Source organism: Symphalangus syndactylus, chromosome 11 (genome assembly GCF_028878055.3).
Source record: "Symphalangus syndactylus isolate Jambi chromosome 11, NHGRI_mSymSyn1-v2.1_pri, whole genome shotgun sequence".
Classification (NCBI taxonomy): Eukaryota; Metazoa; Chordata; class Mammalia; order Primates; family Hylobatidae; genus Symphalangus; species Symphalangus syndactylus.
Genome location: NC_072433.2, coordinates 22,309,579 through 22,334,681, shown reverse-complemented (window position 1 = coordinate 22,334,681; position 25,103 = coordinate 22,309,579). Strand labels below are relative to the sequence as shown.

The window sequence follows — 25,103 nt, the reverse complement described above, 5'->3', positions numbered from 1 at the left end:
CGCACAAGAAAGCTTGAAAATGATTGATGCGGTTTGGCCCTTTATAATCACATAAAGGAGGGGGACTTCACTTGAATACAGGAAAATTGATGTGGAGCAAATGAAGCAGTGGACAGAGTCCACTCTTTGGAAGGAGTTGAGATCTGAAGGACAGAGAACATCTTCTGAACTGGCAGTGTTAAGTAGGTCGGCCTCTCTCCTGTCCAGGAGCTCATAGGATGGTGGACTGGTAGGAACTCAATGGGGAGGGATCACCAGTCAAATTCTGCAAAACCCTTTCATTACTCACTCAGAAAAGGACAACACTCACCTGCCATAGAAATAAGAGGCAAGGCTGGGCACGGATGCTCACACCTGTAATCCCAGCACTTTAGGAGGCCGAGGTGGGTGGATCACCTGAGGTCAGGAGTTCAAGACCAGCCTGGCCAACATGGTGAAACCCTGTCTCTACTAAAACTACAAAAAATCAGCCGGCCGTGATGGTGCACACCTGTAATCCCAGTTGCTTGGGAGGCTGAGGCAGGAGAATCGCTTGAACGCAAGAGGTGGAGGTTGCAGTTAGCTGAGATCGCGCCATTGTACTCCAACCTGGGCAACAGGGTGAAACTCCGTCTCAAAAAAAAAAAAAGAATTAACAGGCAATTCACAAAAGAAATGTAGACTGCCAGTAAATATCCGTAGATGGGTTCTGTCTTACGAGTAAAGAATGTGAGTTAAAATGAGATGCCATTTCTTGCCTGCCAAACGGACTTTTAAAAATAACAAAGTAAATACCCACTGTTGATGAGGGTGCAGGAAAATTGGTGCTCACACACCAGTGCAAGCAGGAGTGGAAAGGACTGTCCTGGGGGACAGTTTGGCACGTTCCGGAGGGCCTTAAATGTTCCTAGCATTTGAGTCAGCAACTCTACTTCCAGAAATGCATCCTAAGGCAATAGAGACACAACGTCATGAGTAGGAGCCTGGTTTTAGAGTTATAAGGGAGGCTTACCTACTTTGAAAGGCTGACTAAACTAGCACGCAGCTTGGGCAAGGTAGTTAACTCTCTAAGCCTCCGTTTCCTCATCTGTAAAGTGGGCTGTCGCAAGGATCAAACAAAACAACGTGTTCAGAAAAATAGTGCTCAGAACCATGCTTGATTCAACCAGGTGGACAGTAATGGAGCTACTACTTGGTTTGTTATTTTTGTTGTTGTTATGTGTGTACAAAGATTTAAGGGCCCTTATTGCAAAATGGACAGCAAAATATTGGGAATTGTTTAAATGTCTAATAATAGCATTTGGTGGAAATTATGCAGTGTGTATAAGATATAGTATCTATATAGCCATTAGTTCTAACTTATGAAGAGTATTGAATGGCATAGGAAAAATTTCATACTAAATTAGGTTAAAAGGGCAGCCTACATAAACAGCAGTGTGATCCGAGGTAGGTAAGGAAAATCTGTATCTGTAAATGTGCAGAGGGAAAAAGCTCGAAAAACTATCTACCAGTGGTTCTCTAGCTGGTGGAATTGTCAGTGTTTTTAACTTTAGCTGCTGAGTCTTTTTGTACATATCCAAATTTTTAAAATAATGAGCTCCCACTTTAATCATAAGACATTATTTAACATAAATTTGACATCATGAGATGCCAGATTGAAACTGTAATGGGCCAGATGGCGTATTTTTACGTTGTCTCCTAGTTTTTGCCCTATAATCCCAATAGCAAGAGTGGAAAGAGAGCAGAAATAGGATCTTGGAGAGGGACTTTGAGGAAATGGGGAGGAGATGAAAAAGCCTTGAGTGCTGGCAAAGGAAACACATACGTGTTGGTTATGGTTAGTGTCAGAAGGTGTCCGGTTTAGCCGGGAAGGTGCCAGGAGATGGGTGAAGGTTGGGGTTGTGAGCTGCGGGCTTGCTGGGTAGGAGAGGTGGGTTGGTACAGTCAGGTAAAGCAATGGTATTTGGTGAAAGGAGGTTCTGCTGCAAATCCGGGAGGGGATCAGTGCTTTATGGTAATTAAGTCCAAGTCAGGAGCACCAGTCAAGCCAGTCATGGGCACATGATGCTTGTCTTTCCTGTTCTGGAAATGGTGGAAAGGCCTCCACGTGACTCAGGGTGGAGACTTATGTACTCAAGTGTGAGATACAGTTACTATAGCTGTTTAAATTGCCCCAAATCCCTTTTTAGAACAAGGCAGAGCATAAATAATAGCTGGTTTGTCTTGCTTTTTATTATTATATTCATGGGTTTGGTTTTGATTCATGGTGGTTGAACTCTGAGTATGTTTACATATATAGTAAAAAAAAAATCTTTTTTAATTCCTCTAAGTACACACAGACTGGGTTCCTAGACCTGGCTCTGCTCTCACGACTCCCTCCTGTTCCCCTCGACGACTCCACTGTAACCAGAATATCACGGTGGTTGTGGATTCCCTGCAGAATGGGCTGAGCTAGCAGTTTTCACTTCTTGGGTGATTTATGTTCATGCTGGAAATAGCACAGATGCACTTATTAGCAAACATGGAGGCCCACAGCCTGGGCGATTCTCTGGGCCTTCCGGGCAGTGGGCTTCCGGCAGCACGAGGCGCCTGTTCAAGCACCTGTGTGTTCTCCGACCTGGCCACGCTTGCAGAGCAATCCTGAAGGCTGCTAGGAAATTGCTACCAAGCAGATGGAATCACCTATGTAAAGCTTAACACGTATTGACTTCTGTGCAGCAGCAGTAGACAAACACTTATTGTAAAAAACAGAAGGGAACTGGGTATGGTTCTTCAGTGGATTCCAAGCTAAACAGATGCAGGTATTATTTCTTTGACCCTTGAAGGAGGTTTCACCTTCTCTTGGAGTCTGGATTGCCTTTGTTTTTTTGTTTTTGTTTTTTTAAGGATGTGGGGTTAGTGAGGGGATAGTTGCTTCACTGTAGTGTGTTTTTCTCTCTGGTATGTTTTAGTCTGGATTTAACAATGCTCACACTCTGGGGGCTGCTGGAGTTCTCCTTTTCTCTGGGGGCTGCCCTTGTCCTTTTACTTAGAATCACTTTTCACAAAGTTAGGGAACTTTGCGAAAGTTCCCTAGGGAACTAGGGAAATCAGCCCAGTCAGGATCATGAGTGTCACGGGGAGATGGCTCAGTATTGTATTACGTGAAGTTCTGCCCAAGTTGGAATGGCCATTTATTTGTCTTCTCCAACTGGAAGGCTCCACCTGGAAGCCTCTCGGCTGGAGCAGGGGGAGACCAGTTTTCAGTTTTTGTCTCTCTACACCTCTCTGTCCAGCCTCACGGCCACTTCCTTTTATGAAGCTCTGCTGGGAACAAATTTCACATAAAGATTAAAGATATGCATGTCAGGGTGGGTTGACTCTTTATTTATAGTTTTGGGGGTTTACTATGTCGAATTTTTACTCTGGACGGTTTCTTTTTCTTTTAACAATTTCAAGTGTACAGGGAAGTTTTAATAGTAGAACAAAGAATTCTCATGTCCTCCTTCTAGACTCCTCCTGTGGTAACATTATCTCATATATTTATTCCAGCTGTATATATGTAGGTACATATATATGTGTGTATATATGTGTATGTGTATATATGTATATACTGACACACATACACACACTTACACACTCACATATTTTTTCCTAACCCATTTGAAAATCGAGGCATTGTGCCCCTTCACCTCTAAATATACCAGCGTGTATTTTAAAAAACAAAGACATTCTCTTTTATAACCACACTGCAGTTATCAAAATTAGGAAATGAGGCTGGGCACAGTGGCTCACGCCTGTAATCTCAGCACTTTAGGAGGCTGAGGTGGGCAGATCACTGGAGGTCAGGAGTTCGAGACTAGCCTGGCCAACATGGTGAAACCCCATCTCTACTAAAAATACGAAAAAATTAGCCAGGTGTGGTGGTGGGCATCTGTAGTTCCAGCTACTCAGGAGGCTGAGGCAGAAGAATTGCTTGCACCTGGGAGACGGAGGTTGCAGTGAGCCGAGATTGTGCCACTGCACTCCAGCCTGGGCGTTAGAGCGAGACTATGTCTCAAAAAAAAAAAAAAAAAAGGAAACTAACATTATATGCCACTATTAGCCCATCTACAAAACCTTATTCAGATTTTGTCAGTTGTCCCAGTTATGTCCTTTAGAAGAAAAGAAGATCCCAGATTATGCATAACGTTCATTAGTCATGTCTGCTTAGTCTCTTTTAATCTGAAACAGTTCTTCAGTCTGTCTTTCCGTTGCATGGCCCTGACATTTCTAAAGAGCATAGGACATTCTGCAGACTGTCCTCAGTTGGATTTGCCTGATGTTCTCTCATGATTAGATTCCGGTTGTGCATTTTTGACAGGAACACCAGGGAAGGGATGTTGTGTTCCTCTCGGTGTATCCTACCAGGAGGCACGTGACATCTGTTTGCCTCACCGCTGGTGATGGGAACTTTGATCACTCAATGAAGGTGGTGTCTGCCAGGTTCTCCACTGTGAAGTTATTGTTGTTGTTTTTTTTTTCCTGTTATAATTAAGAAGTATCCTGTGGGGAGAGACTTTGAGATTGTAAATATCCTGTTAGTATTCAAACTTTTTTTTTGAGATGGAGTCTCGCCCTGTTATCCAGGCTAGAGTGCAGTGGCGCGATCTTGGCTCACTGCAAGCTCCGCCTCCCGGGTTCATGCCATTCTCCTGCCTCAGCCTCCCGCGTAGCTGGGACTACAGGTGCCTGCCCCCACACCTGGCTAATTTTGTTGTTGTTGTTGTTGTATTTTTAGTAGAGATGGGGTTTCACCGTGTTAGCCAGGATGGTCTCGATCACTTGGCCTCGTGATCTGCCTGCCTTGGCCTCCCAAAATGCTGGGATTACAGGCGTGAGCCACTGCGTCTGGAAGTATTCAAACTTTCATCCATTAGTTTGGGTACCCATTGATTCTTCCCTGAGTGGATGATGATGATGATGATGGTTATCAAATGGTGATTTTCTAACTCCATACTCTTTTTCTATGTTTATTAGTTGAGTTTCTACCCTGTGGAAAAACTTTCCTTTCTCCCACACTTAATTTTTTTTTTCTTTCTTAAATTAGGGACTTGGGGATTCTTATGTTACACATCGGGTTGTAATCCCTTACTGTCACTTAATTTTCTTCCTCACATTGTCCCTGATGTGGCCAGTGGGAGCCCCTCCAACCCGCCCTTAGGTCATTTTGACATATCTTCCTTATTCTTTGAGCACAAGTAGGTGCTCCGAGCTCATCTTGAACTTTTCCTGCTCCAGCCCAAGAATTGGCCATGTCTCCAAGGAGCCCCAGTTCCATTTCGTGGAGAATGGTTACACCAGATACGTCTTAAACTAAGAGAAAAAAAAGAAAAGGAATGGATTCAGGGATCCTCTTTTTTCCTATTTCCCCTATTGTTTTATTAAGCACCTATTACATGCCAGATGTGGAAGACTAAGAGATGAACGGCACAGGGAACCTGATCTCATGCCACTCGTAGCCTTGTGGTGGGGACAGACAAGCCCACAGATAACACCCTGGAATGAGAAGAATCTTCACCTTTCATAGGCTGCCTGATACAGCCCCCTGGCCACAGCACAATCCCCTTCTCCATTCTTGAAGCCACAGAGTGCAGTATTTCACAGCATAAACATTCCATTTGGGAACTGTGATAGTCTTGAGAAAGATTTTCATTTATAGTGACCCCACCTCTCTTTCCTTATAGATTCCCCTCATTGCCCCTAATTCAACCCTGGAACTAGGTGGAACCCATAGAACCAAACCCACTTGCCTGTGGCAGGCAGGGTTTCATATAGCCGAGGATAGCTGCCTTGCCCTGCAACGGGACTTCTCTTTCCTGCACCCGTGAACGGTGTGTGTGTTCAGCCATTCCGACGAGGCTACAGCTTCTTTGTTGGTGTCTCTCTTAGGAGATTCCCTGGAGTGGTTCATAACATTATTCACGCAGACAGAGAAAGTGATGGGCTGTGGACCTGCTGAGCTCCAACAGGTACAGAGTAGTCCTGTTGCCAAAGGCCCCATTATGGTCTTTGGCCACCATGCCAACTTTGGGCTTCCTCTGAGTTTGTCATCAAGTAAAACCCCTGGATATTTTGTTATTGTTGTTTGCATGAACTCTTACGACTCCAAGTCTCTTCCATCCTCTATTGGTTTAGCAGATTGCCTGAAGTTTAATGTAGGGCTTCATGTTTTTCCATCTAAAGTTTTGTTCTGTTAGTTTGGGCCTGTTGTTCCAACTCATGGAGATTTTTTTCTCAGTCTTGATTCCACCATTGAGCATTTTAATTGTTCCCTTGAGTTTGATGTGCTCTGCAAGTGGACATGCGTGCGTGGTCTTGTTCCTCAAGCTGTTGATTTCAATCAGCCAAATAGGGACAAGACAGAGCCTTGTTGGCGTGTCCCGAGACACACGGACCTCTGGTGTTGATGCTTAAAGTAATGGCATCATTAGTCGGCTATAAAATTGGCCACAGTTTATTATCTGAAAGCCATTTTGTCATCCTGGATATAAAGAAATGATAAATTTTGTGCTACCTTATTAAGATAAAAAAGCAGACTTTACTGTATTTCTCAGATCATTAAGTCTAAGTAAGGGTATTTTTGGGTTTATTTTATGTGGGTTTTCTTACTGGACCTACAGCTAATTGCTAATTCCTCAGGATTATCCCACCCCTAAAATTCTTTCCCAGCAACTGTTGAATTGTTTGAAAACTATGAAGAACTTGCAGTATATACTTTACAACATATTCTTGAAGTATATCCATATCCATTAAGTCACTTTGACATTGTGACTTTCTCCAAAACGATGCACACGCATCGCTCTTTCCCCTTCTCATTTTATATTACTTTATATTGCTTTTTATTTGAGTGTATTTGTGTGTGGTCTCTCTTCTCTACAAGAATGTAAGCTGAGACCTTTTATCATGGATTCTGTAGCATCTGACACAAAGTACATGCTCAGTAAATGCCGAACAAATGAATATGTTTCCTGATCTGTAGGTTCTGGAACCTGCCTTTTGTCGTTCTTTAAAAATCAGGATATTGGACCTACATTTTAGTTCTTTGCAGCAGCTTCTCCTACCTCCTTTATCATCTCTTGTCTGTCTAAAGATATCCAAGCAAATCAGTCTGCTTTGAACTGTTCCCCTCACCCCCATCACTCTCAAGCAAGAAAAGGGCATTTGGGTGAGATGCCAGCATTCTTTTGTGTGAGCAGTCCTGGGATCCCATCACCTTAGGACAGTCCCTGGGTGCTTAAAGACTGAGTGTGAATGTGAGATGCAGGGATGTTCTAGTGTTCTCTTTTGAAAATTAGACATTAAAGAAAAACAGGCCGGGTGCAGTGGCTGACACCTGTAATCCCAGCACTTTGGGAGGCCGAGGCGGGCAGATTGCCTGAGCTCAGGAGTTTGAGACCAGCCTGGGCAACATGGTGAAGCCCCATCTCTACTAACACTACAAAAAAAAAAGTTAGCCAGACGTGGTGGTGGTCACCTGTAGTCCCAGCTACTCAGGAGGCTGAGGCAGGAGAATCCCTTGAGCCCAGGAGGCAGAGGTTGCAGTGAGCTGAGATCGCGCCACTGCACTCCAGCCTGGGTGACAAAGGAAAACTGCCTGAAAGCATAGACTCCACACCCATACTCTCTGGTTTGTCAGTTAGGTTGCATAACTGGGCCACCTCAGTTTTCCCATTTCTAAAATGGGGATAAAAGTAGTATCTATCTCCAAGTGTGGGTATGAGGATCAAAGTGATGCTGTACCCGTGGGTCTTAACATAACACCTAACTCATTAAGTGATGACTTCTTTTATGATGGTTTTCAATTTTTTTCCTTTTTTTTTTTTTTTTTAAATAGACTAAGTCTCATTTTGTCACCCAGGCTGGAGTGCAGTGGCCTGATCGTAGCTCACTGCAGCCTTGAACTCCTGGGCTTCAGCAATCCTACTGTCTCAGTGATGGTTTTAATTTTAAAGAGCTTTGGGAAATAAAGGCGCAAAGGAGGAAATGAAGTCACCTATAACCTCATTCCCTAGAATTCACAGTTGTAAAAATTGTAATATAAGTCTCTCCTGTTTTCCTCTACATAATACCTATATGTGCTTTGTTCATTCAGCATCTGTATGATCATTTTCCCATGCTTATAAATAGTTTCTTTAAAGAAAGCGTCTTTATAACAACATATGGAGCTCTGTGCACTGTAATTTATTTAGGGTCTTTGTTTTTGCCCAAATTTTTCCTCTTTTTTCCTGTTATAAATGTTTTTCATGAATAAACTTAAATCTCTATGCATTGCTTGGGTTCTTTCCTTAGGATGAGTTCCTAGAACGGGGAATTGTCAAGTCAAGGGGAAGGGATGTGCACTTTTGAGGCCTTCGATGTATGCTGCCTGGTCGCCTGTAGGAAGGCGGTATTCACTGTTTCTCCCTCCAGCAGAGCAGGGGATCACCCAGGGAATCAGGCATCCTTGCCTGCTGGCTGATGTCTCTTGAGTGATCCCGCATGGGATATTCTTGGAGGCAGCAGTTTCTCACTGCCTCTATTCTCTCTTTGTTTTTCCTCGCTTCCCCTTTGTTTCCCTTCTTGGTTTCCTACCAGACAGCCTCTTGTGAAAGGACTGCCTAATTAACCCTGTGCTAATTAACAATTTAAAATTACACGGTGCGACTGTTCATGTTTAATTCTCCGGGAGCTGGAGCAACAGCAGGAGCCCCCTCCCCTTCATCATAACTGCACCCCTCCCACCCCAGCTTCCCTGAAACTGTTGCATTTTACCCAGTTCTGCCTCCTTAAGGGAACAGGATAAAACTGTCGTACGCACATGTTTTTAAAGAGGGAGAAGAACGTTTTGATTAATAGGGAGTTACAGGGTAACAGGGTACAGTTTTATCCTCTTAAACAATCTTTGAAAAGTAAAGATTGACATTTGCAAAGATGCAGTGGGCTTTACAGGTGGTTCCAAGGGAGCTTGGAAGATGAGAAGGAGTTGGGGGATACTTGATGAAGGTGCTGGAATTCTTCTGTACAAGATTACCTTTCAGATGGCAGATTTAAGTGCTAAGCAGACAGTGAGCAAGCTAGGTCATTCCTTTATCTTCCCTTTAACTTTCTCACCGGAGAGATGTGCTCTATTAAAATCTAACTGAATTCTTGAAGCCCATATGTTGAGTGCAACATTGGGGGTTGTGAGTAGAATACCTGGACATTTTTTAGAGGGAGTTCCGGGTGCCACCAGCAGAGAAGCGGGCTGCAGGAAGGGAGGAGGGCTGTGAACCTGTATGAGCTGGCCCTGGCACTAGGGAAGTACTGGGAAGGGGCACAGAACCTGGGGGGAGCCTGAAGAGAGGTGTGCGTGTCGGGCTGGCGGGGCTGCTTGGAAAAGTGCGGGGACCCACTGGGTTCCCAGGCTGCCCTCTGTAACTGAAGATCATTGATTTTACGGGAAACCATGTTTACAGACAGAGTGCTGATCGACCTGCCGAGTTGACTTCTGCCTCCTTAAGTAAGAACTACCTTTTTCTTATTGACTGGCTGATAAACAGAGCGAGAGAGAGAGACAGCTGGCTGTTGGGGGGGGAGTGGTAGATGCCCCGAGACCCTTGAGCCGCAGGACGTGGCGGGTTGGAGAGACTTCTTTACCTCTGTGCGCGCGTCCCCCTCTTCTCCATCTCCATCCCTGCACCTCCCAGGGACCACAGGGAGTCTAAGACTGACCTTCCCTGGTTACCTAGCAGTACAGGTACCAAGGACAGAAGAGCTGTGCTTGGTACCTATATTGGTGAAGATGGAGTGAAGCAGAGAGTGTCTTAAGTTTAATGCATGGTCCCTGAGGATGGTGTGAAAATGCAGATTCTGATGGGGCAGGAGGAGAGAGTGCATGTCTCTTAAGCTCCCCGGAGGGGATAATGCTTCAAGTCCACAGACCACGCTTTGTTTGGCAAGGCTGCAAACGGGCCTGCTTGTCGCAGCTGGTGCGCATGGGAAGGAGGCCCAGAGGAGGTAGCTTGGGTCCTGCAGTGGGTTCCTCCTCTCCGACCCGTGTCCTCATGGCTGTTGCTCCCCGTGAATGGGTGGGCTCTAGTGTCACCACCACAGGGTCACCAGCCACCATCGTAGGTGGGTACAGTGTCATTCTTCCCTGATACCTTCTGCTTTGGAGTGGAAAACAAAGTAAGGGAGTTTTTAAAAGTCCCAGCCACTTGGCTGGATAGTTTGTGGAAGAGGAATAAGAGGAGAACAGAGCAAGAGAAGCCCACCAATTAATTGGTAAACGCTTGCAGGTTTCTCTGGCCCAGCCCAGGCTGAAGAGGAGATTGGCTTTGCTGTCGATAAACAAGTCCCTGGTGCAGCATCAAAGCTGTTCTCCTTTATCAGTCGTGCCCCCCCGCTTCCCGCATGTTCCTGTAACTTACCAAGCATTTATGACATTGATTTTACAATCGGGCTGTTAACCCTCCCGCCCCTTCAGGCCTACCAACCTTTTTGGCCCAAGCTGTCAATCAGATGTCATCCAGCCAATCAGAAGCATCCCTAAGAAGAGCCGCCCTGCAGTCTCACCTGTATCCCGACTCAGCCTTGCGAGGAAGTCCCATTGCGTTTGCTGTGTGGTTTGGTTTGGTTTACTGTAGTTGTCTCTGTTTTAAATCAGTATGTCCTTTCTAAGGCTCATGGAACTTTGTGGTTGCAAAATCTGAAGTTATAAACGAAGAGATAGGGGTGTGTGTTTGCACGTGTGTATTAGACACAGCATAGCTTTAGTCTTCCAAAAAGTTATTTCTCCCTGAGACTTCTGGTAAACCTGCCTTCCCCAATTTTTCCCGAGGGGGAGCTGTTGGCTCATTGTGCAGTCAATAATCAAGAAATGAAAAAAAGATTGAGAAGATAGGGGCCGTCGGGAAGGGAAGTGAGATCAAACCTGGCCGAAACCTTCACGGGCCAAGTATGAATGAGATGGTGGGTGGAGAAGCAGCCACATGTTCTCCGGGAGGAGCAGCAGGGGAATGGTGGCTGGGGACCTACAGGCGAAGGATCAGGGCTCTGCGAGGTGCTGAGCTGCCTGTAGGAGCAGGGCCAGACGGAATAATCGCCCCTGCGATGATATTACCGCAGGAGCAGAGTGGCCATGATCCGATGCCTCCCTCCCCAGGGACATGAGGTCTCAGAGGGCACATTCAGCTCAGTGGCACTTTGGAGTCGGAAATGGAAAAGCCCCAGGGCTGAACGACAGCTGGTTGGGTAGCGACTAATAACTAAGAGGCAGGTGTGGAGCTGGGGCTTGCCGAGCCCAGCTGCCGTCTCGGCTTGCTGCTCAGATCCTTGATAGCAAAAACCACCAGGCACGTGGGGAACGCACTCCCTCCAGCCAGGGCCAGATAGAAGCTGCTGGAGGGGGAGTTGGCAGATCCAGAGTCTGGTCCATTCCTGCTGGAAATACCAAGCTCACGTTTTGCACCTGTGTAGTTTTAGTCTGAAGTCAGCTGAGTCACAGCCAGGGAGCTTGACTGGTATGGGTGGAGGAGACAGGAATCTGGGGACCCATCTTCTCTTCTGTTTCATGGTGGTCAAATTAGCACTGAGCCAGTTTTTAGATTCAAGCCCCTCTGTTTTACTGCTTGTAAAATGGGATTGATGCCTCCCAGATCTGGAGAGGACTTTGCGGAGTACGTCTAGTCCTGCACGCCTGCCCTGTGAACCTCAGGGTCCTCACCTGCCTTCTTTGAACTTCTCAAACTAGAACCATGGTCAGTAAAAGTGACGGCAGCAACTTTTCTAAATCCATGAGCATATCCCACTTTACCATCCTTTTTCCAGGGACATTGAACCTCCCTCTTCTCAGCCCTCCCCTGTGTTCCCCTGACCCACAGACAGTGCAGGGAGCCGGGGCTGACTTCGTGTGAGCTGTCCATAAGTGGTAGGGCTGTGGCTGTGACCTCGTAGGGGGCTGGAGAGATGACACGTCCGTTCTCCAGTGTGGCCCGTCGAAGCTGTGCTGGCAAAGAATGGAAATTCCCGCTAGTCTTCAGGGGCAGAGCGGTGACAATTCGAAGCCGAAGAGGGCTGCTCCTGGCCTTCTTTCCCCATATCCCTCGCTCAGGCTGTTGACCCGGCCACGCCACCCCTGTGTGCTGGACCGTGTGGGGCAGTGTCCCCAGGCCCGCCCTCCGCCCTGTGTCTCTGTGTTGTGGGTGTTGTGGACAGAAGCCTCTTAGAGCGCTCCGTGCGGTGGGACCTCAGCCTCGGCCCTCCTAACCTCTTTCCTTTCTCTCTCTCTTTCCCCTCTCTCCCTCCTCCCCCCTTGCCTCCGCCCTTCAGGTCCGATCCTCCGTACTGGGTGCAATGAAAGCTCCACGCAGGCCTTACCATGGAAGGCTGTGACTCGCCCGTCGTCTCGGGGAAGGACAATGGGTGCGGTATCCCTCAGCACCAGCAATGGACTGAACTCAACAGCACCCACCTCCCTGACAAACCCAGTAGCATGGAACAGTCCACAGGCGAGAGCCACGGGCCCTTGGACAGCCTGAGGGCCCCCTTCAATGAGCGCCTCGCGGAGAGCACCGCGTCGGCCGGGCCCCCCGCCGAGCCCGCCAGCAAGGAGGTCACCTGCAACGAATGTTCGGCCTCCTTTGCCAGCCTCCAGACCTACATGGAGCACCACTGCCCCAGCGCGCGCCCCCCACCACCCCTGAGAGAGGAGAGCGCCAGCGACACCGGTGAGGAGGGGGACGAGGAGAGTGACGTGGAGAACCTGGCTGGGGAGATCGTCTACCAGCCGGACGGCTCCGCGTACATTGTGGAGAGCCTGAGCCAGCTGACCCAGGGCGGGGGCGCCTGTGGGAGTGGCAGTGGCAGTGGGCCTCTCCCCTCGCTTTTCCTGAACTCTCTCCCTGGCGCAGGGGGCAAGCAAGGGGACCCTTCGTGTGCTGCACCCGTGTACCCGCAGATCATCAACACTTTCCACATAGCCTCATCCTTCGGGAAATGGTTTGAGGGCCCAGACCAGGCTTTCCCGAATACCTCAGCCCTGGCGGGGCTCAGCCCCGTCCTGCACAGCTTCCGCGTGTTCGACGTGCGACACAAAAGCAACAAGGATTACCTGAACAGCGACGGTTCTGCCAAAAGCTCCTGCGTATCCAAAGATGTTCCCAACAATGTGGACCTGTCCAAATTCGATGGCTTTGTGCTCTACGGCAAGAGGAAGCCCATCCTGATGTGTTTCTTGTGCAAACTCTCCTTCGGGTACGTCCGTTCGTTTGTGACCCACGCGGTGCATGACCATCGAATGACCCTGAGTGAAGACGAGCGGAAAATTCTTAGCAATAAGAACATCTCCGCTATCATCCAAGGGATCGGCAAAGACAAGGAACCGCTTGTAAGTTTTCTGGAACCAAAAAACAAAAACTTTCAACACCCTTTAGTTTCCACAGCTAACCTCATAGGCCCCGGACACAGTTTTTATGGTAAATTTAGTGGCATTCGAATGGAAGGGGAGGAAGCTCTCCCAGCCGGCTCTGCCGCTGGCCCCGAGCAACCCCAGGCTGGTCTCTTGACCCCCAGCACCCTGTTGAACCTTGGCGGGCTCACCAGCTCGGTCCTGAAGACCCCCATTACCTCAGTCCCCCTGGGGCCTCTGGCTTCCAGTCCTACCAAATCCTCAGAGGGCAAGGACTCTGGGGCGGCAGAAGGAGAGAAGCAGGAAGTGGGTGACGGGGATTGCTTCTCTGAGAAGGTAGAGCCGGCCGAAGAGGAGGCGGAGGAGGAAGAGGAGGAGGAAGAGGCGGAGGAGGAGGAGGAAGAGGAGGAGGAGGAAGAAGAGGAGGAGGAAGACGAGGGTTGCAAAGGACTCTTTCCAAGCGAGTTGGATGAGGAACTGGAGGACAGGCCCCACGAGGAGCCTGGGGCCGCAGCAGGTAGTAGCAGCAAAAAGGACCTTGCTCTCTCAAACCAAAGCATTTCTAACTCCCCCTTAATGCCTAACGTGCTCCAGACCCTGTCGAGGGGCACAGCTTCTACTAGTTCTAATTCTGCTTCTTCCTTTGTTGTCTTTGATGGTGCGAACAGGAGGAATCGTTTAAGCTTTAACAGTGAGGGCGTCAGGGCCAATGTGGCAGAGGGCGGCAGGAGGCTGGACTTCGCTGACGAAAGTGCCAATAAAGACAATGCCACAGCACCAGAACCAAATGAAAGCACAGAGGGCGATGATGGGGGCTTCGTTTCCCATCACCAGCACGCTGGCTCCCTCTGCGAGCTTGGGGTTGGGGAGTGCCCCTCGGGGAGTGGTGTGGAGTGCCCCAAATGCGACACGGTCCTGGGCTCCTCCCGCTCGCTGGGCGGCCACATGACCATGATGCATTCTCGTAACTCGTGTAAGACACTCAAGTGCCCCAAGTGCAACTGGCACTATAAGTACCAGCAGACCCTGGAGGCACACATGAAGGAGAAGCACCCAGAGCCGGGGGGCTCCTGTGTCTACTGCAAAAGCGGGCAGCCCCACCCCCGGCTGGCACGAGGCGAGAGCTACACGTGTGGTTACAAGCCTTTCCGCTGCGAGGTGTGTAACTACTCCACAACTACCAAAGGCAACCTCAGTATTCATATGCAGTCCGACAAGCATCTCAACAACATGCAGAACCTGCAGAACGGAGGGGGGGAGCAGGTCTTCAGCCACACTGCCGGGGTGGCGGCGGCGGCGGCAGCTGCGGCGGCGGCGGCAGCCAATATCAGTAGCTCCTGCGGGGCCCCCTCGCCCACCAAACCAAAAACCAAACCCACCTGGCGGTGCGAGGTGTGTGATTATGAGACCAACGTGGCCAGGAACCTCCGCATTCACATGACCAGTGAGAAGCACATGCATAACATGATGTTACTGCAACAGAACATGACCCAGATCCAACACAACCGCCACCTGGGCCTCGGCAGCCTGCCCTCGCCCGCCGAGGCCGAGCTCTACCAATACTACCTGGCCCAGAACATGAACCTGCCCAACCTGAAGATGGACAGTGCTGCCTCGGACGCCCAGTTCATGATGAGCGGATTCCAGCTGGATCCCACCGGGCCCATGGCCGCCATGACACCTGCTCTAGGTGAGGATGACTACGTGTTTGTCTGTTTTCATGATAGGAATTTAACCAGGGAGAATGGTGAATAGGGTGAGATAGTCCTGTGGATTCAGTTGACTCTGGTCTTCTCACGTGGTTTTTGTGTAAACTGGAGTGTCTTACAATCAAGTATTTATTCTCAAGAATCCCTTGAACTCTGTGTGTACATATGGAAGAATTTACGCATTCAAAAGAGATATGCTTGTACTCTGGCTACATGGGGCCAGGATTAAAATGTGAGTGTTTCCTCTAGTTTTCTGTTCCTATTCTCTCTTTCTCTGTCTCTTTTTTCAATTTGAAAAATCACTATAATCACCCAAAACTTTGGGGTTTCAGCAAATATTTACTGAAACTTACAGGAAACTGTAGCTGAGGCAACCATCTCAATAAGAGGACTAGGGACAGTTATCTCAATGATTTAAATAGAGACAATCATCTCAGTAATAGGAATTCGGAACCATAGTGTACATTATTCAGATAACCAAAGGCTGATTCTGTGCCGAGCTGGGAACCATCCAGATAGACTTCTCAAAGTTCTCTGTATATTTATGAGGACCTCGATGAAAGAGATGTGATTTTTTTTCTTGCTTATTTTTGATGAGTACTTGGTGATTGGAATAGTTGGAAATTAATTGGGGATTAAATTGCCCCAGTGGCACTGTTGTGAGGGGTGTGAGAGATGAAAAATGAGTAAGTTGTAAAAATTGTCCATCGAGGAAAGTTAACTTTTAATTGCAGTTCGATCCTGGTTAGCAGAGCCTTCGTTGCCAGGAAGAATGACCTCTGCTTTAGAGAAGCTGATTTGGCTCTGTCCAGGCTCCCAGTCTTACCAATTGACTTACCATATCTAGAATAGGACCAAGAGTTTAGGATTTGGGTGCTGAAAACTTTGAGTTTTTACATAGAACGAACCACAGCCACTTTGAGGGTAGCTGCTGCCGCCAAGACAATCTACAAATGGGTTTCATGAGAACCTTCTGATAGTTGGGCCCCTCGTGCCTCCACCCCGTATGCTTCAAACAGGATCCTGCCTGCGTCCCATCCCCTGACCCTGCTAATGGACTTCGTGGGACCAGTGACAATGGCCTGAATTAAGCAATATGCTATTATTGACATGGGAATAGGTTGTTCTTGGCAACAGAGTGTCAGTGAGGACTTTTTTTCCGGGATGGCTTAGATGACTGCAGGGCCAGGCCTCACCAGTTGGCAAGTGCTTATTTGTGTGGCGTTTTAGTGCTGATTGTTGCCGATGAGTTATATTTCAAAGCGTTCCATTGGTTTTTCTTGCTATGTATTCAGTTTTTAATCCTTAGCACTTTAATCTTGTTTTCCGTTTTGAAATATTTGCCCGTTGATCCTTTATTACCAAATGATTTGAAGGTATTTGAAACCAACTGGCTAATTGTGGATGCACAAGCACCGGTCGTCTTATTTGTCACCAGGGTGAACCATGCACGCCAGGGGATGGGAGTGAGTACTGTAAGGTTTTCTTTAAGCCAGTAGGAATTAGAAGGAGTCATAGAATCTTGGGAGGTAGATCTTGGAGCAAATCAAACATAATGGAGGTGGAATGAAGACAACATGAGTAGGTTCATGTTGGGTCAAAGCAAAGGTTTTTTTTTTTTTTTTGAGACAGAGTCTCACTCTATCACCCAGGCTGGTGTGCAATGGCACCATCTCGGCTCACTGCAACCTCCACCTCCTGTGTTCAAGCGATTCTCCTGCCAGAGCCTCCCAAGTAGCTGGGATTACAGGCACCTGCCACCATGCCTGGCTAATTTTGTATTTTTAGTAGAGATGGGGCTTCACCATCTTGGCCAGGCTGGTCTCAAACTCTTGACCTCAGGTGATCCACCCACCTTGGCCTCCCAAAGTGCTGGGATTACAGGCGTGAGCCACCATGCCCAGCCTAAAGTGAGGCTTTTTGATTACCTTAAGAACAGGTAACTAAGGCTTGTATTGAGAAGTAGAGAAATATTTTGCTTTCACACCAAGTGTCTGTGACTCTTTGGGGCATCATGCACTGTCCTGGGCATTGCGGCAGATTCAGAAGGAGCAGAAGAATGAAGCCCTGCGTTGTAGACACACATGGAAGGGCCACACCGTATTTCTTAGACTAGACCTCTTCCTCCCAAAGGATTTATCCAGCTCAGTCACAAAGGGCTCTTGAATTTCCAGTGTCACTACTTGTTGGCCGAGGGGAGTCCCTGGAAACCTGTGCCTTCCTTGGTTCACGAGAACTGCTAAGAAGGTGTAAGAGCCACAAATCCTTTATGCCAGAAGCTCGAGTGGGTGTGGGGGCCATAGGAAGTGTCCAAAAGACTTGGAATTTGAGTTGTATGACCTCAGTAGGAGAAACCAACTTACGCAAATAAAAACAGCCATAACTTTCAGTTCTAGCTGTGGCTCTACTGATTTTTTTTTCCATAGTCCATTTATAAGATGGTTGTAGGTGTTATTAGACGTGACTGAGTTCTGCAGGGAGAAAAAAGTTTTTGTAAAATACACTCCTCTTTACAAGGTGATTGTTTGCATACTTCCCTTGGCAGAGCCGTCTTTAATATCATCAAACAGACACTGATTCTGGGGTTGCTTCTTTTCAGAGGCCTTTGAGGAAAGGGAGGGTTGGGGCTCCTTTGCCTAGTACAGTCGGATCTGCTGCTCTTTCTAGACAGTGCATTAGATTTGAGGCCTTGTGAACATCCTCCCAAACCTTCCTTTGGACTCTGAAGTTTAGCATGGCACCAAGAAAGGGGTTGCTTGTGGGGGTGGTTGTGTGTTTCCCAAGTAGCCAGCCAGCCCCTGGACACCTGCACAAGGTTTAACAGCTCCCTTCGTCTTCCTTTGATTCCAGAGTGTGCCTTTGAATCCATGTGCCTTCCTGAGGGTGTGCTGATGGGTGGGCTCACGTGTCAAGGTGTCAGTTCCAGTGTTAGAGTTAGGTGCATACCCAGAGATGGGGACCTGCTCCAAGCATGCATCCAGTGTGGCTCAAGGCTAAAGACCTGCTAAGTTCTTTTTTTCATTTCTTTTTTTTTGAGATGGAGTTTCACTCTTCTCGCCCAGGCTGGAGTGCAATAGCATGATCTCGGCTCACTGCAGCTCCTGCCTCCCGGGTTCAAGCAATTCTTCTGCCTCTGCCTTCCGAGTAGCTGGGATTACAGGCATGCACCACCACGCCTAGCTAATTTTTGTATTTTCAGTAGAGACAGGATTTCACCACATTGGCCAGGCTGGTCTTGAACTCCTGACCTCAGGTGATCCGCCCACCTTGGCCTCCCAAAGTGCTGGGATTACAGGTGTGAGCCACTATGCCCAGCCCCAGTTTCTTATTTATAGGGGCCCTGCTCCTGTTGGTGAATTGGGTGAGAGTCCCCCACTTTGTGGCAGCTGAATTAGCGGATTTGTAGGATTCTAAGCCCTGGTCTTGTTTCTCTGAGGCATAGTTCTCGGAGGGAGTTTTCACTTGCCTGTCATCCTCACTCTTTTCAGCACTCTGCTGCTTCTATCCTTTGCATTTCATTTTAAGAGCCTAGAATGCTGGCCAGGCATGGTGGCTCATGCCTATAATCCCAGCACTGTGGGAGTCCAAGGATCACTTGAACCTGGGAGTTTGAGACCAGTCTGGGCAACATCTCGACAAAACATTTTTGTTTTAAGATCAGCCAGATGTAGTGGGGTGCACCTGTAGTCCCAGCTACTTGGGAGGCTGAGGCAGGTGGTTCACTTGAGCCTTGGTGGTCCAGACTGCAGTGAACCACTCCAGCCTGGGCAACAGAATGAGACCTTGTCTCTTGGAAAAAAAAGAGCTTAACGTGGAAACTGAGACTTAGTTCCTCTGCTTATTCCAAGTACTTCTCATTTTCACTCAGGCATCAGCAAGCGACAGCTGAATTTCTCTTTAGAGCAATATTGATGTGCTGGGGTTAAATCTAAAAAGTGGAGACGATTTGATGCTTCAGGTGGTTGGCATCAGAAACAAATATATGTTTGCTCCTTGTCTTACCCTCCGGGCAGTTTCTGCTTTGACTGAACACTGAGTATGTTTCGTGGATGTTGCCTGGCCTTCGTCCCCGTTAAGGGATGGAGCTTTTAGGCTTTTTTTTTTTTTTTCTTTCTGTTTTTCTTTCTTGTCCTAAAAAGAATGTCATAGTTATGGTTCCTCTCACCAGGGGAGATGGGAAGACAGACAACAAGCCAAAAGCTTCCTAAGCCTTCTGGAATGCATGTGCAAAAGATTTCTGTGGCTTGCTAGACTGTCCGTGAGCTTCAAACACAGCTGCTGGTCTGCTTAGCAGAGCCTGTACTGATCTTGTCACTCGAGGTGACTTGTGTAGCGTCAATAAGAAAATCATAAAAAAGAAAAAAAATTTTCTCTGATGAGCCACTGACTTGGATTCTAATCAGTTATAAAAAATAAAATAACCTCAGCCCAACCACACATAAAAGGTCAAGTTTAAATATCAGTTGGGGAGTGGGGCAGACCTAATAGCTCAAGTGTACGTGTGTTTAGGAAAGAGAAACTAGACGCCAGTACCCAGCCCTCTGCTTGACCATACACTTCTAGGAACTGGAGGGAAGGCTGCTCTTTTTAAGCCATTCTCCTGGTAGAAATAGGCCCTTGCAGTATTAATTTACCATAGCAAATGTGAGCCTGTACCCGGCTTATGCAGGGCAGTGATGGACTGAAAAAGACCAGCATGGGAGAGGGAGGAAGAGATCTTCTCCGGCTCTTTCGTGGAGACATGGAGCTGAGCCTCGTGTCTCACTGCCTGTCTCGGTCCACTTCCTGAATGAAACAGTCCCACCCTTTTTTCACTCTTGTCTGGCACAGCAAACATTTGGGCGTCTGAGCACTCTATAGAGGGCCAGCGAAGATAAGTCTGGACCCCTGTCCTAGGGAGGTGGCGCCCTGATGGGGATCCTAGCTATGGTGCATCTCTGTAGGTAGGTAACTGAGTGACAAAGGGAAGGCGATAGGTCCTAGGGTAGCCCCGCATGTCACCCAGGGCAGAGGCTCAGGAAAGAGAACAGGTGGCCCTACTGGGAAGACATGGGAGGGTTGGCAGCATTGACTGACGGGAGGGATATTGACCAGAGGGCAGCAGTGAGAAGTAGAGGGATCACTCTCCAAGTTTTTTTTGTTTTGTTTTGTTGTTTTTGAGACAGGGTCCTGCTCTGTCACCAGGGCTGGAGCTGAGTGGCATGGTCTCAGCTCACTGCAGCCTCTGCCTCCCAGGCTCAAGCCATCCTCCCATCTCAGTCCCTGAGTACTGGAACTACAGGCACGCGCCACCATGCCTGGCTAGTTTCTGTTGTATATTTTGTACACCATGTTGCCCAGACGGGTCTCGAACTCCTAGGCTCAAGTGATCTGCCTGCCTTGGCCTCCTAAAGTGCTTGGATTAGGGGTGTGAGACACCACGTCCAGCCCCACTCCCCAGATCTTTGCTTTAGAGATGCACTGTCCAACCGAGGCGCCACTGGTGAGTGTAGCTTCCTAAATTTAAATAACATTGAAAATTCAGTTCCGTAGTTGCACTACCCATATTTCAGGTATTTATTAGTCACATGTAGCCAGTGACTGCTGCACCAGATGATGCAGCCATAGATTGTTCTCAAGGTGGCGGAATGTCATGTTGGTCATTGCCACCTCAGATACATTCTGGGCCCAATTCTGGTTCCCCATGAAGGCTTGGTACGTTAAGATTGCAGCTGTAACTCATTTCCAATTTTGGAAGGTCTGCAGTTTGAGATTCTGTTATATCCAGTGAATGATACATATTTCTATCTTTTCTTGGATCTTAGAGAAGGGATGAATTGAAATATTAAAGAGGTGGCTGGGCGCGGTGGCTCACACCTGTCATTCCAGCACTTTGGGAGGCCGAGGCAGGTGGATCAACTGAGGTCAGGAGTTCAAGACCAGCCTGGCCAACATGGTGAAACTCTGTCTCTACTAAAAAAGACAAAAATTAGCTGGCCGTGGTGGTGGGTGCCTGTAATCCCAGCTACTTGGGAGGCTGAGGCAGGAGAATCGCTTGAACCCGGGAGTCAGAGGTTGCCGTGAGCCGAGATTGTGCCACTGCACTCTAGCCTGGGCAACAGAGCAAGACTCCATCTCGGGGGAAAAAAAAAGAAAAGGAAATATTAAAGAGGCTATGGCTCCTAACTTTTCTAGGTGTTCTTTTCCTAAAGAAAGAAAATACAAAACCTGCCAGAAATCTCAGAATGTCCACAGGAAAGATTGAAACACATCAGGTTGACTGTGTTTGTTTGTTTGCTTGTTTTCCAGCCAGTAGCTCTTTGCAACACTTGAAATGTCCTCTTTTCCTTTTGGACCCCAGTTGAGGGTGGCGGAGGGCTGGGGGGTGCCTCAGCTGTGGCCATGACCATGAACCTGGTGTCTGACTCTTTCTCTCCTTCCCCACAGTGGGCGGTGAGATTCCCCTAGACATGCGGCTCGGGGGCGGGCAGCTGGTATCAGAGGAGCTGATGAACCTGGGCGAGAGCTTCATCCAGACCAACGACCCGTCACTGAAGCTCTTCCAGTGCGCCGTCTGCAACAAGTTCACGACGGACAACCTGGACATGCTGGGCCTGCACATGAACGTGGAGCGCAGCCTGTCGGAGGACGAGTGGAAGGCGGTGATGGGGGACTCGTACCAGTGCAAGCTCTGCCGCTACAACACCCAGCTCAAGGCCAACTTCCAGCTGCACTGCAAGACAGACAAGCATGTGCAGAAGTACCAGCTGGTGGCCCACATCAAGGAGGGCGGCAAGGCCAATGAGTGGAGACTCAAGTGTGTGGCCATCGGCAACCCTGTGCACCTCAAGTGCAACGCCTGTGACTACTACACCAACAGCCTGGAGAAGCTGCGGCTGCACACGGTCAACTCCAGGCACGAGGCCAGCCTGAAGTTGTACAAGGTAAGACCCAGCTCCTTATGGCTCAGGCGCTCTTTCTGAAAGGAGGAGGTTGTGCACCGGGGAGTTAGGGAGCACTGGGGAGGAGTCGGACGTCTCTGGCATGGCCTGGTTGGCTGTTGGTTGGGAACCTGGAGTTGAGAGGAGAGTCGGTGGTGTCCACTTTGTCACCAGCTGGAAACGTGACAGGTTCAGTGAGTAGCTTGAGTAGCTGAAGGTTCTCTTTCTGGGTGCCCAATTTTGGGGCAGGTTTTGTTGACAGCGCCTCTAGGGGTGGTTCTTTTCTTTCTTACATGAGCTCTTTTGCATCCTCTGCTCCTGTGGTTTCCCTCTCCCCTTTAGGCTTTCTGTTCTCCTTTTCCATCTCTTTATTCCCTTTTTTTTTTTTTTCTATTTCTCCTTTCCCGGATGCTCCTGGGGTGTTTTGTTCCTCCCTTCCTTCTTTCATCCATCCATCATCCCAACATATGTGCACTGGGTACCTTCTCAATGACAGGTACTGTTCTGGGCATTTGTTCACATCAGTACATGAAACTGACAAAAAAAAAAAAAAGAAAAAAATCCCTGCCCTCATAGAGCTTCCATTCTTTTAGCAGGAGATGGGTGAGAAACGATGAATAAATTTTGTAGCAGGCCAGAAGGTGCTAAATGCTATGGGGGAAAATGGGGTCCATAAGGGGCCTCCTTTGTTTTTTTTTTTTTCTCCCCCCCCCCCGTTGCTTCCTGGGTTCTGTGTCCTCTTTCACTTCCTTATACTTTTTCTTCTTCTTCCTGGGCTTCTCCCATCCTCCCACTCTTCCTCTGTCTCTTCTCCTCTTCCCTCTTTCCTGTCCATTTATTCTTTCTCTCCCTGCACCCTCCACTTTCCCCCCAGCCCTTCCCTCTACTCCATAGACGGTAACCGAGGAGGAGGTGCTCTGGATACTGTAAATAGTCCTTTCACTTGCCCGGCAGAATTGCTCCAGACGTCTCTATTGATTTTCACTGGACTTAAAGCCTCACCTTTTTCTCTAATCATCCCATAATGGCTTTAGTATGAACAATCAGGTACAAATCGCCATAAATCTCCCCGGCCTGATCCCACACACCTTCCACTCCCTCGCTCTCTTCATTTTCCTCACTCCCATTATCAGCCTCTCCTCCTGCCTTTCACACTGTTTCTCACGTCTTTGGGCCCACGAGTGTTTGGTTTCTGCTGGCCCTGAGCTAGTTGAGTCCCTGCTCTACTCAGCGTGATTTTAAACGGAGATTCCACATAAGGAAGACTTCTAGTCCTTTCCCCATGTCGGCCTCTGCCGGGATTGATAATTGTACTTCATTTTATAGTTGTTCCTTCTCAGGGTGTGCGGAGGCCTGCGTAATGTAGTGCTTAAGAAAGCACTTTAGGGAAAGGAGGAGAAAGCAGGAATGAGGTAGAGGGGTTAGAATGTTCTGGAACTGACTGTGGACTCAGCTGTGGTGCAGTGAGGAAGGTCTGGACACCACGCAGCCAATCCCCTTATCTCAAATGAGCAAGAACCTTGCTGGACTGGCTTAGTTTTGTGCCACCATTAAAAGAAAAAAGCCCTTTGCAGTCAGTTTAAATTGGAGGTCTGAACTGGCCACAGGATGGTGCAGACGTGGTCAAGAAAACCTGATGGAAAAACCAATGGAAAAAAGAATTTCCAAAGGACCCAACTGAGTAAAATTTGTACAAAGGACTCGGCGTGGCCATTGAAGGTTGCATGCGACTTTGATGAAGGTCGTTTAGAGGTGGCACGAAGCTGGCCTCTTGCATCCAAGGAAAAAATTGCCGTTTAGATTCTAAAATGCACACGGTGGCGATTAACTCTCACGCTGCATCCTCCGTGCGGCTGGAGTCTTGAATAAGAGTCTATCAGGCACTTGACTTTGCTTCTTACAGGCCTGGAACTTGGAGGATTTGCTGAGAACATCCTGTTTTGGTCCCCAAACCGTGTCCACAGATCACACCCAGAGAGTCAGGGTGAGGTGTGGATGGAAGAGACGCGGTTTATTTGCGTGTTTCTGCACTGCTGGCCTGTCATCCTGAGACTTTTTTCTTATTTCTTTTTTTAAGGTACAGGAAACTGTTGCTCAAAAAGATGGCGTGGGTAGAAGGGTCCTGAGTGTTGGGATGTAGGGTAGAACGTGGACCCAGCACCTGAAGGAGAGATCCTGAAATGGTGCATCTGGCCGGCACATCCCCGGGGTGACCAGCCCCTGAGGTTCAGGGCAGAATTGCCTCCATCAGGAGCCAAAGGTCATTAGTCTAGTCTCATTAGTCCTTGGGTAATGAATGGCCATGTGCCTGCCGGGGCTCCGCCACAGGGGCGGGGAGCTCTCCCGCTCACTCCTGGGTGACACCACTGGGATTATCATTCCAGTGCTCGCCCTCAGCCCTTTGGTCCCTCAGTACGACTAAGATCAAACTTCTCTTGCCACTAAGGGGGGCTCCCTCTCAAGGTTTCGTCATTCCGCGGATTTGGGGTGGGGATTGGAGGTGGTTTGAGAGTCACTTTTTCTCTAGGCCCTGGTGTGGCCTGTAGTAAATGGAGATTGATTGCATGTTATTTTTCCTCTTGCTAATGTAATCCATTAGCCCGGCACATGCATAATCAGTTTAGAGCACAGTTAACTGGATGTAATCGAGTTCTTTACTGTCTGCTAGAGAAACCGCTCCAGATGCAGCTGACCCGGGGAGCTGACCGGGCTTCTCACACACAACCCTCCTTACTCACCCCTTCCCCACCCCACCCTGTCCCGGTTCCCTGGCAGATTATTCATGATCAGCCAGGGCGGCTCTCCAAAGCTCCTCTCCACAGCACCTAGTGAAGTGGCGGTGATGTATGTGGCTTCCCGGTGGCCCTCCCAGCCCTCTATTTCATCCGAGGCTTTTATTTTCCTCCTGTTCCTTTTTCATGTTGGAGGAGACAGAGCTGCATTCTCAGGAGATTCAAGCAGTGGCGTGGCTTTCGGTTTGTCGTCTGACCTCACCCTGGGCCGGAGTCACTGCCCTGGCTGTCACGCATGCTAGCGCGTAGGTTGCTATAAGAGTGAACTTTCTGAAAGCGTGAGATAATTTTTAATCCAGAAATGAGAGAGGGTTTT

The 25,103-nt window shown here is 48.4% G+C and overlaps 1 protein-coding gene across 2 annotated transcripts in view; it reads left to right on the top strand.

Annotated features, from left to right (window-relative positions):
• The window catches only part of ZFHX3 (zinc finger homeobox 3), a 316,950-nt gene that overhangs the window by 126,707 nt on the left and 165,140 nt on the right, over positions 1-25,103 (top strand). For both annotated transcript variants that reach the window (XM_055233177.2, XM_055233175.2), the window contains exons 2-3: positions 12,289-15,056; positions 21,502-21,998. In XM_055233177.2, the coding sequence (XP_055089152.1) occupies positions 12,338-15,056; positions 21,502-21,998 (3,216 nt within the window). In that variant the 5' untranslated portion in view covers positions 12,289-12,337. The remainder of the gene's footprint in view (positions 1-12,288; positions 15,057-21,501; positions 21,999-25,103) is intronic.